The 26,873-nt window shown below is 39.3% G+C and overlaps 1 protein-coding gene across 7 annotated transcripts in view; it reads right to left on the bottom strand.

Annotated features, from left to right (window-relative positions):
• Positions 1-26,873, bottom strand: part of igf2bp2a (insulin-like growth factor 2 mRNA binding protein 2a) — a 59,304-nt gene that overhangs the window by 11,142 nt on the left and 21,289 nt on the right. For 5 of the 7 annotated variants that reach the window (XM_085434163.1, XM_085434165.1, XM_085434164.1 and 2 more), the window contains 5 exons: positions 14,858-14,906; positions 12,788-12,839; positions 8,441-8,504; positions 7,318-7,608; positions 5,067-5,201 (listed from right to left, as the gene is read on the bottom strand). In XM_085434163.1, the coding sequence (XP_085290289.1) occupies positions 5,067-5,201; positions 7,318-7,608; positions 8,441-8,504; positions 12,788-12,839; positions 14,858-14,906 (591 nt within the window). The remainder of the gene's footprint in view (positions 1-5,066; positions 5,202-7,317; positions 7,609-8,440; positions 8,505-12,787; positions 12,840-14,857; positions 14,907-26,873) is intronic. The other 2 variants (XM_085434168.1, XM_085434169.1) reach the window with 1 other exon arrangement.

The following is a 26,873-nucleotide window of genomic DNA, read 5'->3' as shown; positions in this document are numbered from 1 at the left end:
CATTTCACAGACAACTCCAGGCTCCATCCCCTCGAGCTAGCAGCACCTCGCAATTTGTGTGTGTGAGTGTGTGAGAAAGAATGAAAAGTCACTTTAAAGGGCTTTGTAAAACTTAGATATTGTTAAATGGTGCAAAATCAGTGCAGACTATTTCCTTGAAACAGAATATTCTCTCCTGGACCTTTGTGTTTCGCCAAAATTGAATGTGACAAACTGTTTATTGCCAATGCCACATGATAACCTACCACTTTCCAAGAATTTTTTCTCTGGTATGAATCAAGCAAATTGGCAGTGATTATAGGTAAACAATGTAAAAGGCTGTTTAAGCCACTTACTTTCCACTAATTGAGTCTGATTTATTACTAAACCAACATAATGACTAATAAATATAAAGAATCAAGTTAGAATAAAGAATACCATTTCAAATAATTATCCTTCCTATCAAAGTTGAGAAATTAATGCATATAAGTCCACTGTTTGGCCCTGAATAATATATCACAGCACATTTATCTAGAAGCCAAAGCAGTGATTTTGCTCTCCGGCTGCTGAGTTTAGTCAATTTAAAAAAATATATTCAGGAGGAAAACAGATTGTGTAAGCTTTGTAATTAGAGTGAAATGGAAAGCGAGTCCCAGTTTCTTTAACACACCACAAATTAGGATGATTTGACAAAATTAATTTTCCATGACTTTAAAATATTCTGAAGTACAGACAGGTATAAAAAAGATTGCTTGTATGATTTTGACATTCAAGTCCCTAACTAGAGAAGGAAGAGGCTCAATAAATTAACTACTGATGATTCATGTATGATAGTATCTGCTTTCAGTGTACTGTACCTAAACTGTACATGGTGCAGTTATTACTTATTAAAACAGAAGGACTATCATTACTGTATGATTCATATTCCTCTCCATTGTGTGCCCACGACCCGCTATAGCCATTTTGGCCTGCTGGGTGAAATTGGGATTCGATTCCCCACACGACCACCACCCGCATCTACCTATGTAACGTAATGATAACAGCAAATATTTTTCCATTGCTACTGGGCTACCTGCTACCATACATTAGTAGTCACTTTAATGATTAAACAAGCCTTGTTATATAATGACACTATCATAAATACAAATAATAATACAAAAGCACACCATGCTGCAGTATTGTTTCGCCCGTTTGTGCTATTGGTTGTAAAATTAAAACTAGATGTTTTCACAAGATATCCCAGCAAAAACAGATCCTTCTAGCCTGTTATGGTGGATTGCCAGTCGGCCTGGTGGTGTCATGATATATCATGAAGAAATTAAACTGTGTAGATATAAATTATATTACATTTTAGTCAAATATAAATGATACAATGCTTTTATCAAGTGTTATAGCTGCATAAATACTGAAAACAAGTCATTGTAGCTATTTGCTGCCTGGTTGCTAGGCAACATATTGCCATCATAATAGCTGATACATTAGATATTATTAGATATTAGATAGGCTCATGAAGGTTCTTATCTAATACCTAAGATGTACCTCTTTGCCAGGTTTGGTTGCTCAACCCCTATAAAGGTAGGAGGAGAGAAACTATTTTACACTAACAGAAACATTTCCATGAACTGTGGCAGACTTCATAACTCCACCTGAGGACAACCAATGTGTAACAAATCATTTAATTAAACCTCTGTGTGTGGAACAGGTCACCTGTCTGAGATGCAGAAAGGTACAGATTGCAAATGACTGTCCTGTCTGGAATGATTAATAGTTATGAAGATTATTAATGCTATTGTGCTACATTTAGAAATGGACAACTCTCCTGCTGCAAACGTGCACAAGCAACAAGCACACTAACCTAAGAAACCTCCTGGGGTGTGGTGTTTAGCAGCCAGATGCTGGAGGTTTCTTTTGTGCTAGATGAAAGATTTCATGATAGTGATGGTGGTGTGTGTGTGTGTGTGTGTGTGTGTGTGTGTGTGTGCATACTGTTCAATTTTGAAAGGGTGAGATTAGTATGGGGTGAGCTGTAGGTCAAGTAAAGGGAGATGGCATTGGTGTAGGTTAAGAGGCCAAGTTTAGTGGTTTGGGTTTCACTAAGTGAAACTACAGGGTACGGTGTAATTGAGGTGTGGCACTGGGTGGTGTTACTTCACAGAGGCGTGGGGACAGAGGCGTGGAGGTTATTGTTACGTGTGACAGCAGGATTTCTGACTTTACTGGTTGCATAATACTTTGACAGGCACTTTCAGTTAAAGAGACAACATTCATATGTTCCTCGTCAAAAAAGTTACCCTTTTGGGTAACTTTGGATTTTTGATTTTCAATATATCAGTCATTTTAAAGACTAGTTGCATGAAACTGACTTATGATGTGCATTTTAGGATTATTTTTAAAATTCATTGATCCCCTCTATGGTGTGGTGTATAGTAAAGGAGATTCACATAAGTGTTACCTTCTACATTCCTCGTACCATTTTGGGCCCCATTGACTCCCATTATAATCACATATTTTCGATATACTGTAATCCTGACATGTGATTTCTCGTGAATACCTAATGGATCTAAGCCTCAGCCTTCAAAATAAAGGAAAAATAGGTTTTGGATCCAATGAGCACAATATTAGGTACAGCACCACCATAGACATTTTCAGTGTTTTTGAATGCAGGACATGGTTATCTTATTATGCAAAATACATGACAATAAAACAGCTAACCACCATAAAATAGTCTCGATGTAGTGGAACTGATATAAGAGAGTGGTGTGAATGTGATTGAGAATATATTTATATTTTACATATATATTTATAATATATATTATGGGTTTCCCCCCCAAAAAAATAAATAAATAAATAAACAGGGGTCTTTATGACAATAAAGCAATAAAAACATAAAAAATATTTACAAAATTATGAAAAACTTTATATCTGTGGTTAGGTCTGAAGTTGTTTAAAAGATCTGATGTGGAAAAAAAATGAAAAATTAATTCATATATGATATTGCTATATCACCTTTTGGATGGGGACCCCTTTGGGTCCCGAGGGATACCAATGGATGTATATTGCAAAAACTCTTATTGCTCCAAAAATAATAATGCATCAAAATCAATTCTGTTCTGAATTCTTTACCCATCCAAGGCTCTAATAACCTCATGCCAAGTAGTTCCATTTGCAACTCATTTTTTGAAAATATTGCATATTATGGTTTTTTACCCCCCAAAAAACAGGGGTTTTTATGACAATAAAGCCATAAAAACCTAAAAAATATTAAAAAAATTATGAAAAACTTTATATCAGTGGATAGGTCTGAAGTTGTTTAAAAGATCTGATGTGAAAAAAAAATGAAAAAAAAAATTCATAAAATTCATTGCTATATCACCTTTTGGATGGGGACCATTTTGGGTCCCGAGGAACATAAAAGGGTGTAAATTTGAAAAACTCTTATTGCTCCAAAAATAAAAATGCATCAAAATCAATTCTGTTCTGAATTCTTTACCTATCCAAGGCTCTAATAACCTCATGCCAAGTAGTTCCATTTGCAACTCATTTTTTGAAAATATTGCATATTATGGTTTTTTACCCCCCAAAAAACAGGGGGTTTTATGACAATAAAGCCATAAAAACCTAAAAAATATTTAAAAAAAACTTATGAAAAACTTTATATCAGTGGATAGGTCTGAAGTTGTTTAAAAGATCTGATGTGAAAAAAAATGAAAAAAAAATTCATAAAATCCACTGCTATATCACCTTTTGGATGGGGACCATTTTGGGTCCCGAGGAACGTAAAAGGGTGTAAATTTTGAAGCGTGCACAAGGGACAGAAAAAAAAAAAAAAAAAAAAAAATAGGGACAGAAAAAAATACATACTATTTAAAGGTATGCTGATGTATATGGAATTCACAGTGTACACATTTACTTTAACGTTTATCACTTTCAGTACATGAGTACAGTAAGTGTGAAACTACAGCTAGCAACCATGTCGCGTGAAAACAGAAAACAGAGGGAAAACGCTCCACTGACACTGTCAAGAAAAAAAAAAACTCAACTCCCCATCTTACTATTTAGAATGCAAAACATTATACAGAGATTATTTTCTATAAATCTAAGCCCATCTGTGTGCAAGCAAAATTTCATTTTTATAACTTGTAAAAAATGAGTACGGTGGTCTCTGCAAGTACTCTGGCTTCCTTTCACAGTCCTAAGGCATGCATGTTAAGCTAACTGGTAATCTTAAACTGGTTGTAGGTATGACTGTATGAGTTGTTGTATGTCTCTGCATTATGGCCCATTTATGCTTGACCCATAGGTTGCTTTCCCCACCAATGTGACACAATCACAGAGCTGTATCCGTCTATACTCGCCATCACCGCGCTTTTGTCTATTTGCAAACTTCTTCAGCACTGTTATAGAACTCTCCCTCTCGGAGTTCTGTGCTATCTGGGAATCCCTGCACTCCAGCACAGATGTGTCATTTAAATGTCTGCACAGGCACCTTGAGTTCGGCCATTTTGAGGACACCTGTGCCAGCAACGGAAAACGTGCAAGGTTTCAAAAGTTGGAAGGCTGAAATGACACCAACCACACAGGTTGGTGCCTATGATGTCATCATTTGTAATCCGGCACTCTTTGCTTGGGTGAGAATGAGGAATATAAATAGGTTCTTAGGTATGTGGCACGCCCAATGTGCCCTGCCCCTTTTCCTGGGATAACAAAATCAGCACACTTTCAAATAAATGCAGACAAACATGAGTATTATGTGTTAAAGGTTGACGCTCAAACAGAGCAGAAGCTCCGAAAGTTCAAAAGGTGCAGCTTCTCATTAAAGTTGTCAGCCCCAATTAGGCATGTTGACCTTGTTTCTTAAATGTTAAGCTGTGATCACGTGTTAGCCTATGTGAGAGTGTCACTGTGTTTACTGTGTCAGTGGTCCAACCGAGAGAATGCACAGTGAGATTAAAAGGTGCGCAGGCAGGTAAAAGGATAAGATTATAGCCCTGCAGACATTATGGCTAATCGCCCTGTGAGGTTGTAAACATGCTCCACAGGAGCACATGTGAGCATGTTTATATAAAAGAATAGTTGGGCAGACTCACGTCTTGGTCTCGTTGGCCTCCTTCTGCATGATGTCCAGGATCATGCGACAGGCGGCGGAGCAGCCCTCGGGTGTTGAGTGGATGGTGATGGGTTTTTCAGCTGCACCTGCATTTTCCTTCCGATGAATGTCTACCCTGATAGAAAGAGAGACAGACATATATTGGCATTGTAGTAGGTAGGGCAGGGCAATATGGCCAAAAATATTTATCACGATATATATTTGAAAATTTGCGATAACGATATAACTGACGCCAGAAAAAATACTTTACAACTCCACAACTTTATTAGTGCAAAAAAAAAAAAAAAAAAAAAAAAAAGACCATCAATGTTTTTTCACTTAAACAAGCAGCTGTTTTTTTTATGCAAATTCCTTGCTGACAGTTTCACCAAAAGGCATTTCCAGTGGAAATGGGCTGACATATCCTGAGCATAACCATGTATAATATCCACAAAACTTAAAAAGAGGTTACACACACACACACACACAATATGGTAATATTATGTTGAAGCACAGTACGTATCACTCCGTGAGGCTCTTGACTACAATCCATCAAGCGGTGCGGCTTCGTAGCTTATCAAAGTCTGACAGATTTTCGAGCGCCGTGTACCACATAAAATCGGTTCGAGGTGAGTAAGCACAACCAGAATTCATACATAAGACGCACTGGATTATAACTGTCGATTTTTCAGAAAATCAAAAAGATTTTAAGAGCGACTTATTTTCCGAAAAACACGATAATAACAACGGCCCGCTTGCCTGCTCTACCAAAAATTGTGCTTTGGTGTGTATCTGACCGACAAAAACCAAACCATTTCCACACCACTGAAGTTGCACCATTTTTACAAACCAAATCTGGTTAATCTGTCATTCAACGCTTTCGCCCTTCTTATTGACTATGTGCACGTTAGCATATGCTATTTCCGGTGCGGAAACTCCTGTGGGGAGCTTTGTTTCCGGTGTCCTATTCGCGCCTGGTTTACAGTCCAAAACAAGTTAAGCAAATGAATGAATCACGCGGCGATTTACATTTCTATAGATGTCTTGGGCATTTACCCAATATATCTGTAAATGATGTTCATCGACTTGTCAATATTTTTCCCCCGTGCCTCAGAGCAAAAGAGCAAAGGGATTCAAATGTTATATTTCTCAGCGGTCCCTCGTTTATCGCGGGTGTTATGTTCTAAAAATAACCAGCGATAGGTGAAATCAAGTAGCCAATTTTACTTTTTGACGGTGCAAAACGTTTCGTGGACATACAGTACTGCACTTCAGAGTCACACTGCTAGAGATCGATGCAGTGATTCTGTACTGTACAGGAGAGACGTCACGGAGGAGATCGTCTGCAGCGATCAGGACGCAGGACACAATGTGACGTAAAAAAAAGCATGCAAACTTGCACTAAAAAATCCGTGAAACAGCGAGGTGAAAGGTGAACCGCGTTAGAGCGAGGGACCGCTGTAATTTTGAAGGTAAGTCACAACATACCCTTCGTAAATACTAATGTATAGAAACCGTTACCAGTAATCATTTATTTTTTGTGTGGCTTTTTTCACGGTTTGTTAACATGCTGTGTAGGTGTGTACTTGACTAGCTGATATCGACATAATGGGGGAAACATCTGGTTTGACTATTCTTCACCTGTAGTTTGAATGCTGAACATTTGCCTGTTTAAATCATAAGACCAGTCATTATACAGAGATACTTCTGAATGTGGACGATGTGTCTTCTGCATAGAGTAATGCAGTTCTGCTTGTGTTGAGTGATGTAAACAACTGATCGATCTAAACGCTTTAAACGTCAAAATTGATCATTCGATTTTTTATGACACAACAGCGGTGAGTGTTCCCACCTTCTGCTCTTTGTAACTTAACGCAATCTTTCAGTTTTCGAGTTTTGGACATGATTTTGGAGTATATCTTCGCAGTAGCAATTGACCGCAAAGCATTTTCTCGTGCACATAGTCAATTCTCCGTCACTGACATGCTTTTTCCACCATGTGCGTATGAAAACAAAGGCACTGCGCATGCGCGTTTTACCCATTTCTATCGTGACATTTCATTTTATTATCATTGCCTAACATTATACCGGTGTTACTGTGAACGGTATGATATGGCCCAGCCCTACATTATGAAGAAGATGATGAAGAAGAAGAAGCAGCAGCAGCAGAGGTACATGCTGCTGCTGCTACATGCTAACCCAAAAAATAAAAGAAAGGTTAAACTCCAGCAGGGTGAGGTGCTGTTGCTTACTTTGACTGCGTCTGTTTGGTGACATCCTTGATGGTGTTGCCTTCCTTGCCGATGATGGCTCCCACAAACTGAGTAGGCACGAGCATGCGCAGTGGGAAGTCGTGTTGTCTGGGGCGTGGAGATCCGTAGCCTCCTGATGGCCCGGGCTGAGAGGAGCCCTGGTCCCGGGAAGTTCGACCCCCACGACGTGTGCGGGGAGCCTGGACAGGTGGAGCAGCATCCGTGTCCATGATATATGACACCTTGAAGGAGTAGTCGTCGAACTGGTGTCCTGTCAACTTCTCGATGGCTCTGGGTGGTAGTAGGAATGTAGAAGCAGAAGTATCAGGAAGAGAGAGGGGAAATAAATGAACAGATGCACTAACACAAGAATATCAGAATACAGGTTCTCTGACAGTTTGACTGATTAATTTCATAAGCCTCTGATATACTTGCTTGTAAACACATGTTTGTTACACATGATGACTACCTCAGCCGAGCAAAAGTCACCAAAGCGGCAAATTACACCTGACATCTGATTATTGGTGGACAAACATTAAATATAATTTGATTTCATGCATCATTCACTGCGCTTTTTCATGGGAAATGCAAAAAAATTAAAATGCAAGATCACACAGCAAGCTTCTCAACTCTAGCTCACCACACACCCACCGGCAGTGACCTGGTGAGCTTACATCACATTATTTTCCTTCAAAAAAAATTTTTCCCCTCATAAACACACCAACACAATGCTTTGAAACACATCTACTCTGTTTTCACAAGGCTAAAAAAGTTGGGAAAATGTGACCTAGGTGTTCGATGGACAGCTAATGGAGAGAACAAACATGTTTGCCTTCTACCTTTTAATCCTGTCTTTTTCTACAGTATAGTAACCTCCTCCAAGCTTACATGTGTTTGTGTAAAAAGAAAAATCAGTTCACAAGGAGTTTGTTACTGTGTGGGCCACAGATGAACCAACCCTGCTCTAACCTTTATGGATACACATTTGAAACCGCCTGGTACAAAGAAAAATATACGAACAGCAGGACCAATACTCCTTGTATTGCAGCTTCTTGTCTGTGCAAGTATATCATGAGTTTTGCTCTACTTTCATGCATCAGTGTCACTATTATGTGCTGCTTACACTTTAGCTTCCTCCTTGGTTGCGTATGTAACATTCACCACTGCTGTTTCTGTATCAGTGTTCACTGCAAAACAAGACAGAAAGAGAAGGACATGAAAAAAAAAAAAAAAAAAAACACACCCAAAAGATGACACACAGTAAACAGAGATTCAGTCACATGCACATAGCAGTTCTTTGTTGTTCCCGTAGGTGAGTCAGAGACGCATTCAGGTTCCCGTGGTGACCCAGAGTAGGGCTGCTCGATTATGGCAAAAATGATAATCACGATTATTTTCACTGAAATTGAGATCACGATTATTTGACGATATTTATTTAACCCTTTAAGACCTACCATAGAACCAAGTCGGCCAGAGCTTTTTTTTATATATATATATATATGTATTAAGTCCATAGTAACTACATTAATTGCAAAAAAGTGCAATAAACTAGAAAAAAATTGAAAGTTATTTTTGTTTTTTTTACATATATTTCTACTTGGAGAAATTTAAGAGGTTTATCCCTCAAAACTTTAAATACAAAAAAGTTGCAAAAAATAGTTTACAACAACAGGAAATTTATTTTGAGTGTCCTCATAGTTTTATTTTGGAGATACAGCAATTTTTATATACTGCAGGAAAAACAAAACAAAAAAAACAATCCTATGATGCAAATTTGCAAAGAAAACAGCAGGTGCATCAAAATAAACTATTTCCAGCAGTGCAATTCGAGTTCTAAGCAACCCAGCAACTATTCAGAAAAGTCAAACATGACTTATAAAAACACCAGTATAGGCTTTTAAGGCCTACAAGTAAAAAAACTACATTTCCCGCGAAAATGACGTCACTTCTGGTTTTGGGCAGGAAATGCGATAGTTCGCGTTGACGTCTTTTTCAATGTGGGAAGTGTTACGAACAGCTGATCGGATCGGCAAAGCGTGTTTCTGGAATATTATGTTTTTGTTCCTGCAAGCGCTTTTTATGCAATTTTTGCAAAGCTATATGTGGAAGGAAACCGTGACCGAGGACAAGCTGATGGCATAAGATGTAAGTACAACTCCTCTGGTTTCATATGGAAAAAAATTTATTGCGCTAGCTTAGCGGGATTTAAAAATAGTTACACAAAACGGAGCTTGCTGCTCTGACCGGCTTTAAAGGGTTAACAATAACAATGTATTGAATAATGACTTTAAAAAATAATATAAAATAGTGTGCAAATACTGATAACAGTGCAAATGTTTGCAATATAAGAAATAAATGAAAAATGTAAAGATCTATGTTTAGTGAACTTTGCAGTGTTGCTCTGTGGTGCAGCTACTACACCATAGCAAAGTTTACACACTATGTCTACTTGATCCACGTCTGACTCCGCGAACCCATAATGTTTCCACACCACTGAAGTTTTTTTTTACCTCTTTTCAACCAACGGCAGTCACTCTTCTCTCCAAATAACTTCTGCTTAGCTTTCCGAGCTTCCCTCGGGTCCTCTTAATTGTTGTGACGCGTGTTCGAAATGCAGAGCGGTGCGCTCGATTTGCCACACGGAGCAGCGCGAGAGTAAAGCATGAGGGAGGGGCTAATAATCGGCTCAGTCATTTTTAATGATCGTTGAAAACTCAGATCGTAATCGTGATTAAAATTCGATTAATTGAGCAGCCCTAACCCAGAGAACCACTTGCCTGTGTGAATCCATTACAACCATCACCACACTGGCTCCCCTCCAGACCCTGCTGCTTCCTCTACAGACAGGAGCAGCTTAACACAATAGCCTCTCTGCCACTTGCACAATAACTATTTAAGTTTGACATGACAGCCTTAACAAAGCAAGTAATCTGTGATAAAATGCAATGCACCGCTAAGAAGCACCTCGCCGAGACTTGTGGTCCGCTGAGGAAAGAACAACACGGATACCGCCACACTGAAGGGTTTGATTCCTGCTGAGATCACGCATTCTTCAATTCTTCAAAGGTTGAACTGTAAGTGGAATTCAATTCAAGCGAGCCTTGTAAAGTACACGCAATTACAAAGGAAGCTCACAATCGATCGATTGATGAAATTGTCCATTGACCAAACAGCTCAGATGCTGAGTTGATCACTGTAGCAATTTAAGGAAAAACGATAAGCAAGCACAAACTTTATATTCTTTTTCTTTGTCTTATAATAAAGAGAAACGCCATCAATATTCATCACTTAATGAAATAATCAACAGATGCAGTCTAGCTGAAGCCAAGAGCTGGGCTATGAATACTGAGACTCGACTGCAAAACATTTTTCTTCTCCTCTCTTGTTCTCTAAGAGATCACAAAAAAGGTTTTGTTTGCTCTAATATTAAATGTTTTCAGAATGTTTTGTTTTGTTTTTGCTGTTATTAACTCATGCAATGCATAAATACAAAAAAATGTGACAAATTAAAGAAAAAAAACATTATAAGAGAGTTCATTTGCAAGATGCAGAACCACCACAAGATGCCAAAACAGCTTGTGGTGGTTTATTTTACCTTTATTTTAAAAGATATTTCTTCATCTTATATTTGACAGGTGTAACCGACCAGCACACAATCTTTTGACATGGGAAGGTTAAATACTGCTCACATGTACCTACACTGGATAAAGTCTAGAAAGATTTAGGGCTGCTGTGCTAGTGCATGTGTGAAAATAGATAAGAGCCACTAGTTCTCCTGACTATGTGCGTCAAAATTTGAGTTTCCCTTTAATTTGTCACCCTGGTATACATGTTTCCTTAACCGGTCTTAGCACATTGTACTTCAGCATGTTTTATTTAACTGCATGATACCTGTAATTTGAGAGAACAACAGTGATACTAATGGCAAAAGAACAAGGTCTGAGAAAGGCAGCTTGTGTTATTGATGAAATGCTTTCTGCCACAAGAGACAACAGTATCTACGTTTTTTCAACTACGCTTGTGAAATCAAATAAATGGCAAATAGAGCAGGTCTTCAAAGCTCTGTAAAGATACTTCTGAGGTTTTAGATAAAACAGGCACATAAATGCCCATGCAAGCCAAGAACAAAACATGTCAATTATAAATAAGTCTGAGATGCCAGGTGTACCACAGAAGTAGTAAAATTATGTTTCAGCTTGCTTTTCCTGTGAACAGTCATAAGAGGCATCAATGTCTAAAAAAGAAACTTCCGAACCTGTTAGCGAGCAGCAGATAGCAGATTTTAAAGGGTTAAATCCAGGGAGAGCGCCCAGCTGGCTTAGAGAGGGCGAGTGGGCTGAGCCTGGCGTGGTGCCCGGCACCGGCACTCACAGCCATTTCTGCCCCACCCCGCCACCAGCAGCTCTGACCATGCCACACAAGAACACCGGACTTCTCTAAAACCTCACCCCTGTAACAAGAGTGCACAGATCCAGGCAGAGAAAAGTGACAGAGACTGCAAGCAGGGACGGACACACGAGCAAGCTGGCTCCATTGATAATTCACTGCAACTAGCGATGTTTGGAGAGCCGGGCTGAGGAACTGAAAGAGGAGGTGAAGGGAAAATGCTGTGCCGGTGTGTGGTACAGCATGAAGTAGACTGTTTAATGGCAGCGTGTGGTAAACTGAGTGGAGTATCTCCTCTGTCGGATTCTCTTTTAGCACCTGTCATGACAACAGTGGGTAGTAGTTGGTTGTGGCTGTTTTGATATACAAGGAGACACTGTGCCTGTATGTGTGTGTGTGTGTGTGTGTGTGTGTAAAGATTTGTACATGTGCATCTTTGTTGGTGCTTATACCTTGCGGTGCATGCCTCTATTACTCATGCATGCGTGCTTAGTCAGCAAAAAGTTTGCAGGGATTGCTCTAATGCTGCCTACCCCCCCCCCCCCAAAAAGAAAAACACCACACACACAAAATCAGACAGTGCAAAAGCCTCACCACAGGCGCCTGCAGTGTCCTCCCCAGTTACCACGATGCACCTCCCCAAAAGAGATCCATCTCGCAAACACATGCAGGCATAAACACACACGTGGACACATTACTACTGGATTACTGCCATGTCTGCCCACTTCAATCTATACGCTGGGGCCAACGGGAACCGTGGTAGTACACAGTGCTTATTATAGAGGCTGCATGCAATTCAAACACTCGACTCTTCGGGTCAAACTTATAAGACACACGCACACACGCAGACAGACAAGATGATAAAGGCTGATTCATATGCAGAGATGAGTTATGTTTAGATAATGGTTGTGTGGGATGATGGTAACGAGGAAGTGAAGTCACAAAGGGAGACTTGACTCACTGGGAGGTCTGCGTGCGTGCATGTTTGTGTGTGTGTGATGCTAAACAGTCTCATGTGAATTGAACAGTTGGAACCAAATGAAGATGACATGCACAGCAAACAGGGAGGAGAAGAATTCTGTACCTTGTTCCACATTTTCTACAGTACCATACTGAGCTAGAAGGCCATCCAAAACCTGATGGGGAAAAGAGAAAAGATAAAACTCAGACACACAAAATAGCACTGACATACATACACAGAGTGAGATCAAGACTTTAAGATCTGATTGATCTTTAGATTAAAGCTTATTACTGGAAGGCCAGACCTTTAACCTTACATTATTTTAATTACGTCACTTCATATCAGCTTATTCCTCTACAATGCATGCGTAATAAAAAGCACTGTACGTTGATGTACCTAGCTCCAAACAAAAACTTTTCCTAATGTCAGATGAGTAGCTGCAGCTAGTGCAGACTTGTCTGTAAATAAAGAAAATGAGAGCTGAATGGCGTCTGAGATCACAGCTAATACTTGCAGAGAAACCTGGAGAGGTGGCAAAGTGCGTGCGTGCGTACATGCGTGTGTCAGAGATGTCATTCCCTGCAGTCACGCAATATTGGTAAAAACAGAGATACTTTAATATTCATAAGTGTGATCAATCAAAGTATTATTCCAAAAACTTGTATCTCAGTTGTTATACTTGTGGCTGAAGAGCCTAATCTTGCTGTGCAAACATTATGTATGGTGCAAAGGGGAAATAAGGCAGACATAAAAGACATACTAACACCTAAGATGATATAAGAATGTGTGGCAGCGTTCCATCATAATATGTTAAATAATAAAAGGTCACTGTTCAAACGGAAAGAGGTCAGATTCATGTAGGAAAAAACAAAAAACAAAAAACCAAAAAAAAAAAAAAAAAAGTAATGTAAAAAGAAAACCACCAAAGGATCTTTCCTGGACCGGCAGTGTGCAAAGAGTGACATCAGTAGAGAAGAAGGGCCGCCATTTTGAACTTTTCACTGTATTTTGCGGCAAGGAATTGTGTTTCACGTATTAAGAATAAATCACATCATTAGAATGGTTAAGCCAAGGAGCCATTGCAGCACATTCTTTTATTCACTACAGCAGCGCATCTTTGATATTTTATTTTATTTACCAGAAAACTCTTGAGATTAAGAATCTCTTGCAAAAATGCCTGGGGCAAGACAGATAGGGTTACCATTACATGTTTTTCAATGGCAGGCAGAACTGGAGCTCCTGCAGAAAACCTGTGAAAGCCTCAGGAGGACATGCAAACTTCACACAGAAAGGCCCTTGTGGGTTTGAGCCCAGGACCATGCAGATCTGAGGCAAAAGTGCTGAGGCACCATGCTGCTAAAAGTCGCCGCAGACTGACTGAATGCAGAAAAACATATCTTTTGTTTATTTTTTAAAGACATTTCATGCTGTCCACTATCTGCTTTTAAATAGCTGGGTTTCTTTTAAGTCTTCAAAAACTGTACTTTTGTTTGTATTTTATTTTTTATTTAGGTTATTATGGAAACTAATTATTTTACTCATCTGGTCCAACAGAAATGAAATAACTCTGAATGAGCCACATACAATAAAATGAGCTGCCTCTGAGCGTCTCTACTAAATTTCAGAAACAAATAGATGACACTTGGATCACGTGTTTTCTATCAGATATTCAATTCTTTATCTATATACTAATACAAAAATACTGTGTTATTAAATGTGAATAAATTCTTTTGTACAATAAAACTGTATGCAGTACTAAAAGATTGGGGGGGGAATAAGGCAAATTGTCCTAATCTGTTCAGTAAACACAAAGCGTTTTTATCCGCTAATGTTTATAATATTAAAAACAATAAAACCCATTTAAACCACATGCCCAGAGCTGTGAGCGCAGACAGGCTGCAGATATTAAAATAAGAAAAATGACAGAGTAAAGGCTTGAAGACAGAGACTCTCACACAGAGAAAACCAACTTGGACCCCAGCAAGGTTACAGATGTCGACACACAGACGCACTGTCATCTGCACACCGACACAGACATAAGCGCGCACACAAGTACAGACATAAACACACAAACACAGGATAAAGGCTGGTGACTCATCGTCAGGAAACTGGTTTATGTGCTACCTGGTGCTGATCAACAGGGCATTACTGTCACACCAACACACACACACAGACGGAGACACACACACTGACCTCCCACTGTAGATGAGGGGGAATGTTCCGGATCTGGATCTTCCGACTCCTGCAGAGATTAAAGACACAGACGGAGAGAATTTAACAGACCCGAACCACAAACTCACATAAACTTACACTCATCTGTTGTGTTCAGAGCAAAGGCAGCAAACTGTGCTCATATATATATATATATATATATATATATATATATATATATATATATATATATATATATATATATATATATATATATATATATATATATTATATATATATACACACACACACACACACACCTCTGCTGTATCAGTAGCTCAAAAGCAAAGACATAATGTAGAATCAGACCTGTACTATATTTACTCTATGTAATTTCACAGTCACTGTAAACACCCACGGCTCATTATCACCAATCAAAGGGCTGTCACAGATGTGCTGAAGGTACCGTAGGTATGTAAGGTGAGGGTGTTTATTAGACAGCAGCATGTGACTCCTGGTAACACCATCTTACAAGCACTGTGCTTACTACTCTCAACTGGAGAAGTGAAAGTATCACATGACAAGGAAAAAAACAAAAAACAAAAGAGGCGCTCAGACCACAATGATGGGTTTCCTTCGTCCTGAGTGACGTAACTAGAGCAACAGAGGGTGTGTTTTTGGTTTGGAGAACAAAGGAAACAAAAAGCACCCACATTCAGCAATAAACAAGATATTCATGTATTCCCTGAAAATTTATTCATGTGTTCTTTTACAGTTTCTCGCTCTGGTTTTCAGTTCATATCCCTTTCATTTGTATCTTCAATTTCTGTAATTTAACACTGAACCCCTGGTCTTTTTAGTTTCTTGTCAAACTATATCAGTCAACCAAGCACAGTCCATCACTGGCCGGTCCATTTGGGATCAGAGGTCCTACAAAGCACCTCCTCTGCCTCCTGTGAGCGTTTCAGCTCCAACAGCAAAGCCACACAAACCGCCTGTGACCACAGGCTGTTAACAACTACATTAACGTGAGAGAGCCCAGCTCTGCGATGAAGGCAGCTGATGAGGAGCCGGTGGAGAGAAAGCCATGCTGCTGAGAAGCATTTTGGTGGGAAAACAGGAGACACTACAACGAGTGAGACTGAAGGGCTGAGATGCAGATATGAAGTGGAGGAAGAAATGTAATGAGATGTGATAATGAGCGATAGATTTCAGTTCAGGCGGGATTGCCATGGGACCCACAAACAAACACGCACATCGTATCAGCTTTTCTGTGCCTCGAATGCCTGTGTTCACGCACTGGCAAACATTTCTATTCTGCATTTTTCTCCTGAACCAGGCTGGGCGTAAAACACTGCAGGTCAGAATTTCCCGTCAGTGGCTGAGGAGAGGTTGGGAGCACTGCGCGGGCAGCTGGACACGAATGAATGACTCTTTTCTGATTGTCCGGAGAAACACAGTGTCACGTGTCTTCTCCCCTTTTTCTTAAAATACCAAGAAATAAATTAACAAACTGACAATACCAATTTAAGATAAGCAAAGGGGAAACGGCAGCAAAAAAGCAAACTTAATTTAAGAGTAGAACACCTTTTTATATGTATATTTAGCAATAAATCTTCCAACTATAACTTTAAAGTCTCTAAAGCGATAGACACTTCAGATACTGCCTTCATTCCGAAATAAAACAGAATGCACAAGGATAAAAAACAAACGGACAATTCCTGCTGTGTTGTACAGCACAGTGGCCTGCAAGCTTTCTGTCACTGATGGCAGTTTAAAGCAAGTGGCTTGATGAAAGATCTCTTTTGGCAGTCAATATCCAAACAAGGGTAAACCAATTAAAATCTGTCTCTACCGCTAAAACACATCACTTTTTCTAACGTTGTAAGCAAACCCGTGACATCCAAAAAGCAGCCAGTAGCTGAAAAGGATTTAAGACCAAGTCAAAACCTCAAAACAGCTCCGAATGCTGGCATCCCCAACCTGCAGAATATGGAAACTGAAAGGTCCTTTCATTCGGCGTAGTCTCCCTAAATAGTCCGTGAATTCAGAAGTACCACTTCTCTATAGCGTCTGTGCTAATTAATTATTCCAACTAATCTTGATGCCCGATGCTGAACACTTACTTTATATTAGAATGGATACTTTAGTGAATCTGATGATGGGAGAGGCTAACCCGAGCAGGACACTGGGGTAAACTTTGCAAACTCATTCTTCAACAGGAAAACGTCGCTGTAAGAAATGCACCATTTCTTTCAGCATCTCTGTCATAAGTCATTATTTAGAGCCACCTGTTTTCCTGTCAGACTGAAAGCATCCAAAGGGACATCTTGAATAAGCAGTGACACATTTGAGGTCTCACTCAGCATACACTGGATAAGCACAAGATGACTGCTTTCTGTAAAATAAAATGCTGCCTGTCTACAGTCTTCAGGTATCCTCAACTTATTTGTGTTCCCTTATTATCTGTGGATAAACCAGAGGCAGTCATCTGCTAATATCTCCTGTTTTCTTGCATTCAAGCTTGAACCCAGTGCCCTTTCTCAGCTCCTCCTTTCCCAAGTCCAAAATGAACTGCAGTAGAAGATGCAGACTGAAGTCAATGGTTACTTAATGTTTGTTGAATGTAACCAAGCTGTCTGCTGCTGGTTTGGAGCTGCCTGCCACGAGAAAAAAGAAAGCCTCTCAATTTCAGCCTTTAAATATCCGAGGGTGGCCATGTTCATTTGAAAAGCTAATATTTACTGCACCCACCTGTACGAGCTAAGGAACCGTGTCTGCACACAGGCGTGCATACTAATACTCACACGCAAGCGGTGCAGTCGAAGGAATTTTAACCTCTGAGAGAGCAGGCAGACAGAGGGGTGAGAAAGAGGGTATTCAACCCGTGCCAAAAGTTTGCATTGCTCCTAAAGATGACCCTATGATCATCAACCATTCTAGAGGAATCCTTTCACAGGTTCTCTGTTCTCCTCTGTTCTGATCTGTGCTTTCAGTTCTACCTTCAGATTTTAAAACCTTCATGTGTCTGGAGCAGAGACTCAGCTTGCTATCGGCACATATCACTTGGGTGCAAGTAAGATTAAAATAGAAGCAGCAGAGCTGCACCAATTGACTGTTTAATCTATTTGTCAACAAATATAAAATTAATCATCCATTCAAATTAATCTATCGCTAACATTGTACTAACTGATTAATTTGTACCCAAAAATGTCAAAAGTGAGACATTGATGGTTTTTCCCCCATCAAGTTATGAAAGATTAACTCCACCTTACATTAGAAACATGGCTACATGAGACTACAGCTTATGTCAATGCAAATGGGCAAAGACTGAAATTGAACTCATTTTATGGAGGCAAAAAAGAGAAGTTGGACAAGGTGTCAACATCAGTCTGGGAAAAGTTTCAACAGGAATGACACGAGATTAACACAAAACACAACCCGAAACGCAGGCTACATTTATCAAATACTGCAGGTGCTTCTGGGAGATATTGTCTATAAAATTTAGACACAACTAAAACAAGCTAGACATAACTACAGCTGGGGCTGATCTATGCAGCGTTTTTACTTTGATAAAAGTAGATTCTATAAGAGCTTATAAATTCACATGTGCAAGTATTAAAAAACAGTTACCATGCAAAACAGCCCCATGCTGTTAAAAAAAAAAAGGCAGTTTAATGCAACATATTCTAGAAGTAACCATATTTGATACCATGGGTGACTTGATAAATATAAACTGCAAGTGTGGTGGATGACAAAGATTCTAAATTATATCATGATAGTTCAAGAAAACTTGCCATGATATTTCTGACAATATATGAAAAAATAAATGAATACCAAATTTTGTGTTTGGTATTTGCTTGCAGGCAGCAGCATTTTTAAATCTAAGTAAGGGGCATTTTCAGTCCTTCTTTTCCAGTAAGTTTCTGTCACTGATGACACACTCGTTAATCTGAAGTGTGAATTTACTGCAAAAGTAAGTCAGCATTATATATCCTTTTTTCCATTAGTAGCTACTCAGGTCAACTCTACTGGGTTTTGGTTGGTGGTATACCTGCTGCTCTGTGTGTGTGTGTGTGTGTGTGTGTGTGTGTGTGTGTGTGTTCCAGAATCTGGGACCACAGTGTTGTTTTTGTGTAGAAATTTCCCTCTTTGCTGGATTTCAAAAATGGGGTTTTTGATTTTTATGAAGGAGATACTGTCATGAGTCATCAAGTGACGCCACTGACTTGCTAATCAGTGGCATGCAATCAGCTGACGTCAAATTTTTGGACAGCTTCACATCACTTGGAGCGTTAAAGGATTAAAAGTAGCTCCCTGCTATTACTGCTGCAATAGCAGTGAGAAAGCATTACATCCAGTGACACAGACTAAGTGAAATATAAGCACAAAAGTAGCCCAGATACCATTTTCCCTGGAAATTTTATTTAGTAAACGTATAAAATAACCATTTAACATTTTCAATTTAACAGTAGCTAAAGTGACCTAACCTTGTAACTCTTCAGAAGCTGCACAATGTTTTCTACATAGGATGTTGTATCTTTTGGTTGAGCGTTTAAACCATCCAGAGCCATGGGAGTGGCCACGATGTTGGGGTGTTGGTGTGTGTGTGTGTGTGTGTGAGAGAGGACTGTAAAGCTGTAAGGTACAGAGGCTTTAATATTCCATTCGTCTTGTCACATTTTAACATAGGGCTGTTCGATATAACGATATACATCGGATGACGATGTAAAAACATCTATCGTTTCATTTTACGCTATCGTTTGTTTCATGGTGTCGCAAAATAAACTGTTTACGGCAATATTTTTTCACCATTTTGATGGTCACTGTAGTGGCTATATTAATTTCTTAAAGTTCTCTCTATCTCTTATATTTAATATAACCACACTAAGGACAGACAAGCGCCTGTTTTTATGCGTCATCGTTAGCAACAACGACGGTAAAAAAAAATAGCGTGTCCACTTGTTTATTTTCCACATAAACCTTTCAGAATAAAGCTCAAGATCCTGTTGAGACCTTTCAAAATAAACGGAATCACGTGAAATACTATGCAGAGTGTTTACGGATGAGAAGCAAAAAATAGCCATCAGGTGCTAAAAAATAAACCTTAGACTCAAACGTTAGAACAGGCTTTTCCCCGCAGCACGCTGTGTAATAAATACTCAGAAAGAAAACGGCGGCCGTTACAACTTATGTCTAAAAATGTATAGTTTCATGCATCGGTCAAAACACTCAACTCCAGGTACACGACACCTAGCTGGAAACACTTCACGCAAGTCAAGCTGCCCGAGATTCACTGAACTTTCAGAAAATGTTTGTGATTTATATCATTATCGGGACGATAGATGTCTTATATCAGGATATGAGATTTTGGTCATATCGCACAGCCCTATTCTAACATACCTCTTAAAAAAATAAAATAAAAATATGCCAGTCTTGCAACTACCAGACCCTGTAGTTGCACACAAGAATACACAGGGCACACATGTCAGGCACCCATACGGGTGGGCAAATTCATTATGAAATCATAAAAAAAGCATGCCAATCTTGCTACTATGAGGTCTCTTAAGACACAGCAGTCAAGGTAATATTTTACCAACATCATATTTTACTGGGCCCAAAAGCAAAATCTGCACAGCTTACAACACAGTGAAATGCCCTTTTGCAGCAAAGGAAGTAGTGTGAAATTACTGCTTAATGATAATGTTAAAGTGCTCAGCAGCAGCTCATAATGGACCAGAACGTTATCGTCGTATCATCAGCGCTCAGAGATTTAGGCAGTAAATTTCCTCATGTCGGGCACCGATGTCCAAATTTTTCAAGATAACCTGTGAAGACACCTTAGGGACAGGTGTGTGAGCCTGTTTTGCATCATGGTGATTCACAACCATGTTTATAATCACAAACTAGAGAATGATCACTTGGATGGAGCCAACAGAGACAAATCCAGGTTTTTACGGAATTCAAGCTTATCAATCTGCTGGTCTTCTGATGTGCCCTCTTTTATGGCCTAGTACCTAGTGATAGGTATTGGCCAAAAGCTAATTTAGAAAAAAAAATGCACCATTGTAGCCATTGGTTACTAGTATGCAACCTCATTTGACCATGATGCGTGGCATTATTTAGAGAAGAGAAAAGAATTATTATCGATTTCTTCTACTTATTTATGAAAACATCCTACAGACTTTTAAGTTCAAGTTCACTTTGCAAACTTTAACACTAAACAATTTGTCCAAGGGGAACCATGATGTGACATGCTGCAACAACCCCAGCACCTTGTATGTTTTGTTTTTCCATGTATTACAGCCCTGTAACCAACTGCTTATAGCATTTCTTTTCTACTGTGTAACCACATCAGTCATTTCCATCTAGCATTTGCTCTTCCTGTCCTATGGACTGCAACAAGTGACCGCTCCAGCCACACTTTGTCAACGTATTAGTTTACTTTTGAGTCACACGTGTATCAAGTGGTGAAAAACATGCATTGTTTCCACATTTAGCAGAAATAGTTTTCTTGCATGTTTTGCAAAGTACTGTGCTGATTCTAAGTTGCTGAGTAGTTCACTTTTTAAATACTAAATCACCACTGGAGGCTCTTGCCCTCAGAAATGCTTGGGCTTCCCTCGTTGTTTGAGTCACTGAATCTAAATGGATGGTGTTCCTATATCATTGATACTGTGATATGACACTTTTATATCATGTAAACTGACATGACAGGCACGGACCTAACTGTATGTCAGAAGAAATATTTCATATGAAACAAATTTTCTTTATGTTCCTAACACATGTGCTTTTCAAAATGTCCTCCACGCTCACTCAGCATGCACAGTGCAGATTTCAATTTATCATAATCTCAGTGTACTTTGTTCCTAACCCCCAAAAATCAAACTCACTTATGTCATTAGAAACACACTACAACACGATAAGTTTTGCTTTTTTTCCCCAAGGCCTCTTTTGGAATTTCGGCTGAGGGGGAAACCTTTTTTCCTTCCTTTTTTTCCCCTCTACACAGAAACTCACAAGTGAATAATTAAACGTTTCCTTCTCTGCTAAAGGTTTCTTTCTAATGAGATCTTTAAGAGCCTTGTTTACCTTTCTCACCCTGTTCTGTGTGGATGCCCAGGCTGTCAGAGACGCCTCACAAGGCATGCTGTCCTGCGCCCAGCAGGGTGGCTCGCTCTGGACGAATAAAAAGGCATCTCAAATAGTCTTTCATTCCGGAGCACGCTGCCTCACAAAACGCACACAAACACCTCTGCACACTCACTCACTGCTACTGCAGTCCTCACATAATTGTTTGCAACATTCACCTGAATAATAAATGTGTTGGGAGTTTTTTCTCCATTTAACTGTCATTCCCCTCTTTCCAGCATCCATTTAGCTGTCAACACCGGCTGATTGTCAGTGCAAACATGTCATATTACAAAGTCCTCACCACTGTTTCACAACAGCTTAGGAACATATTTACTGCTTAATGCTTAAGGAGATAATCTCTTCTCTGGGATAAGATAAACAATATTGCCGAACCTATTTTCTGTCAGAAAACAGAAAACAACTCTCTAACAAAACAGTTCAGTTGCTAGCAAAAGGCTCTATTAGCAACTGACGGCCATGCTTGAGGATATAACGCATACACACACAGGAAGTTCACAGCATCTAGAAACAGCTTGACGGAAGACTTCATATTTTCATGCGAGTGATGGCTTCACAAAATGAAAGATGACCCGGCCTCCATCACATCAGCTGTACTATGCAGATAAAATAGGAAATGAAAAACTGTGCGGTCGTAAATCACACTGGAGGCATGTGATTACGCACCTATTACATGCTCATGTTACTAATGCAGTGATATATACTGTGCAGGCAACACTAATGTCTCAGTTTCTTTTATGTATGGTAGTGCAGTGCTGAGTGCAGCATAATGTGATCAGCGAACAATCAGCTGCATTTACAGCTGCCAGCGCATGTATGTGAGTGGCTGTTGCTCTTACATCTTCAGTCTGGACTGATTTTACGGTAAATGCAAGTCTGCACTGACAGTTTTCATTTACGCTGAGACTAGTGGTGAAACAGTATATGGCTCAGTTTGGGTGGGTTGGTCAAAAAGCCCAGTGGTCCTTAGACACCAAGGGGATGCAGCGGATTCATCTAATCTGAATTAACCCACTTTCTGGTTTTGACCCTTAAGCTCCTAAATGCCCTGAAATCTCAGAGAAGGCGCAACAAGTCAACAATATTCGGGACACCCTTCAGAGTGGAAGACGTCCCCCCGCTTCTCCTTTCAAACTCTGTTGGCACTCCCACAGTGGCCCACTCTCTGCTGCTGGATTAAGACGCTGCTCAGACCATTTCTGTTTAGTGCTCCTAAGTGCTTCTCTAAGTCCCATCCAATTGTTGTGGAGCAGAGATAACAGGATTTGTATGAGAGTGGTGTCTATACACGTTGTTACCGTCCTCTAGCCACAAAGATTTGTTCCTGCTTTTCCACCCACAAGGACAAACAGACTCTAAAGCAAAACATAAACAGGACATCACACAAACCTATGACACTGTTCGACAAAATTTTTCCATTTCTGCACACTGGTTTGAGTTTGTATATTGGGTTGTGTGAGCTCTGTCAGGACACATCTAAGAGCACAGAACAAATATAATATATTGGAGATAATGGCTGTACAAGGCAATTTGAAAAAGAAATGTGGCATTGAGTTTTCTGACTCAGCAATCTTCCAATTATTTTCCAGAAATTCTGAGAAGAATGTGCAATTTTGCAGTCATTGGAGAGGTAAGAAATAAGCAGTGACAGTGCAAAATATGGGATTTATCAACATCAACAAAAAACAACTGCACAAACAAATGTATGGTAAATAAATCTATTCTTGGGTTTTAAACTCCTATAAGGACATTCATATTTTTGATACATATCAAATAATTATTAACTCTATCCAGCGAATTTCTTGGGAAGAAATTTCCTGGAATCATTTCCTAATTTCTTAGGAAATGATTCTGAATTAATGACTATTTAATAATATCTGAGTTGAAATGGTTTATGGTTGGGCACTGGTGCAGCTGTGGTTCATTTTCTTCTTTCCTAGTGGAGGAGGCGCATGAAAAGAACGACACTGCAATGACTTTAGTTTGCAATTTACAAACCATTATCAGATGTCAAGACTGAAGCACAATATAATCATAACCAATAGACAATCAGCAAAACCACTGCCTGTAAGAATCAAAGGAGGGCAAAAAGCCCTCTGTTTTTTGCTTTCCATATTAGTTATAGATAATCAGTACCCTACAGTCTCATACAGTTAGATATAAAATACATCTTTGAACCTATTTTAAAGTATTTTTGGAGACATGCAGCCCTGAAAATGAAACATAACTTGCCACTGTAATTTACTCTTAAAATGGACTGATTATGCTCATTTCCACCTCCATGTTTTTAATCCCAGGACTCCACCAAAGTAGTTCTAAATTATTTACAGTTTGAAAAATAGATCCTTTTTTGACCTTATATAGAGCCTAACAACCTGTCGATCACAGATCATTAGCAACAGTTAGACCCGCCCCTTCTCGTCAAATCCAACTTTTTGTAACTGAGATGGCAATGGCAGAAATCCTCTTTTTAAGATTTCAAAAACGTATGGGTAATATCACAGTAGCTACATATACTTTTGATACCATCTATGAAGAGAACGTAGAAAAAAAAACCTGTAAAAGATATACATTTACCACATACCAAGACTATACTTGTGCATTCTAATTTAGAAAAAGCAAGAAAATTCAACTGAACTTCACAATGGGAAAAAGCTCATTTTAAGACACATCCTAATAAACCCCTAAAAGGCTGCACAGCATTTTCAAGCATAACGGAAGAAACATTTTCTGGGTGAGCCATTTTGTTCACAGAGTCACAGATCTAGGGGTGCCTGACACGACCATATAAGCAGCTGACGTCAACCTAGCCCAAAAACAGGGAACAGGAAAAGAAGAAGTAGAAGGAGAAAAAAAAATTGAAAACTAAGTGTTTACAGCAGTCTGCAACCTAATGGGGATTACTTGTACGCAGGCTTGAAATTTTGGCCGTATTAAATATAAGCATCCATCATTTCCAGTTATGGCAAAAACTGAGGACTGTTCAGTGGTGGGCAGATAATGTACTGTCAGAGCTTGTTCGGTGAAAACTGCTTGGCCAGATAAAAACGTCATTATAAGCAATGAGAAGACCAAACCAGTGAGCTGAAAGGCACTGAAATGCTCTATACGACTGAGGAAAACTGCAGGGTCAAGTTAGATTTCGATCAGTTTATGACTACAAGACACTTCTTTGACAACATACGTCTCACACCTACATGGACAGGTTTCACAGGGTAAAAACACAGTCATATTGTAAAGAAACAAAATGCTTGTTGTTTTTTGACTAAACGTATAGTGACATATCAAATATATTGAAGGGTGTTACAGTCAACGTCTTCTGCACATGCAGCTTCACTTAATGGTGTTTATCCCTCCAGTATATCCCATGATCATCAGGTAGAAAACAGGCAGTTGGTCTCCCCTTTTCCATTGTTCCCTAACTACATATTTTTCACACTGATGCTGCAGAGTGAACAAAGCTGCTGCTCCACGGTAGTGCTAACCACCTCATCTCGGTATGTAGCACTCAGGTGCCTGCTTCAGTTCCCCTCCCAGACCTCGTGGGGCGAGAACTCATCAGAATGCAGCAGGCTTACCTGCCTGCCCGTTTCTCTTCACGCATTAGTTTTCACCGTGGCACCGAGGCGGGGAGGCACAGGCCGAAAGGCATGCAGGTAGGCGCATGCGGCTCAGATGGAAGCCACAGCCTTCCTGTTGACATTTGCTGTCGACGCTCACTCGGCTGGTTAATAGAAAGATGTAAATAAGGCAACACTGCGTGTTGTTCCTCGTCATTTACATGTACGTAGGGACATTTCAAGATTAACTGCTGAACCAAGCAGTGACTCTGGGTTATATAATGAGATAATTACAAATGATTCAACAGATTTCAGTGATTCAGGTAAAACACAGCGTTCATGTCTGAGGCCCTATTGTAGTGAAAGCTGGCAGTCCAAAGTCATTAACTTTTCTGCCTGTACAATACAGGTAAGCTTGAAGATAAGCAAACTGCAGTTTGACTACAATAAAAGAAAAAAGAAAAAAAATGAATGAATGTTTACAATACCACCGGTTCACCTCTTGTTATTCCAAAAGTTATTTGCACAGTGTTGCAGATATAAAAATCATTTTCAGCTCTCAGGTGTAATCATCACAAATTAATTTTATTTTTTTTAGTCAGAGCTACAATGCCACAGGGTGCCCAGCTGACACAAAACGCATTTTCTCCCGTCATGCCTGCTAAGCCAATGAAATGAGTATTTTTAAAAAAAATGTTTCATTTGCCCATAACTGTAGCATAATCCATTTCTATTTAAATGACAATGGTTTGCTTCAAACAAAGCGACGGAGCACTTCATAATGACTGTAAAGTCATTCACACACCTTAAATCAAACACATTTTTATTACTATATAAACACTTGTTTTGCTAAATTTATTTTTGAGCAGGTGGGAAACTGACAAATGGCAATAACATGTCAGAGTTGTTTTAGGCCTTAAAATCTATTCTCTTAAGAGCTTAATAAATAAAAACAGTGTAATAAAAATTTTAAATTTCACAATTGGAAAAAGAAAAACCACAGCAAAGTGACTGTTGGTCAGACAAAACTTTGAGCTGTAGTTTCACTATTTACTGTGCAGGGTGTGGGCCAGCACACAGGCTAGACTTAAAATGTCCCTCCGCATTAGGGAAATAGACATATTTACGACATTTCTTTAGCGCATAAGCTACAACTTTAACTAAATTCACTATATTAGCCTACAAGCACTTTTTCAAATTTAAGTCATATTGCTGATATATTACACTTATTTTAAGGTTCTACTGTGAATTATCAGGATTAATTATCTTTATTTATTCCAATACAGGTAGAGATGTATGTATGTCCCTGCAGTGTAGCGCCAATAAATGTGTGTCACACATTTATT

Source organism: Copadichromis virginalis, linkage group LG16, assembly GCF_057382275.1.
Source record: "Copadichromis virginalis isolate Kocher_CV1m ecotype Utaka linkage group LG16, C_Virginalis_male_GT1.1, whole genome shotgun sequence".
NCBI lineage: Eukaryota > Metazoa > Chordata > Actinopteri > Cichliformes > Cichlidae > Copadichromis > Copadichromis virginalis.
Note: the sequence above shows the minus strand (reverse complement) of the source record. Positions and strands in the feature narration are given on the sequence as shown.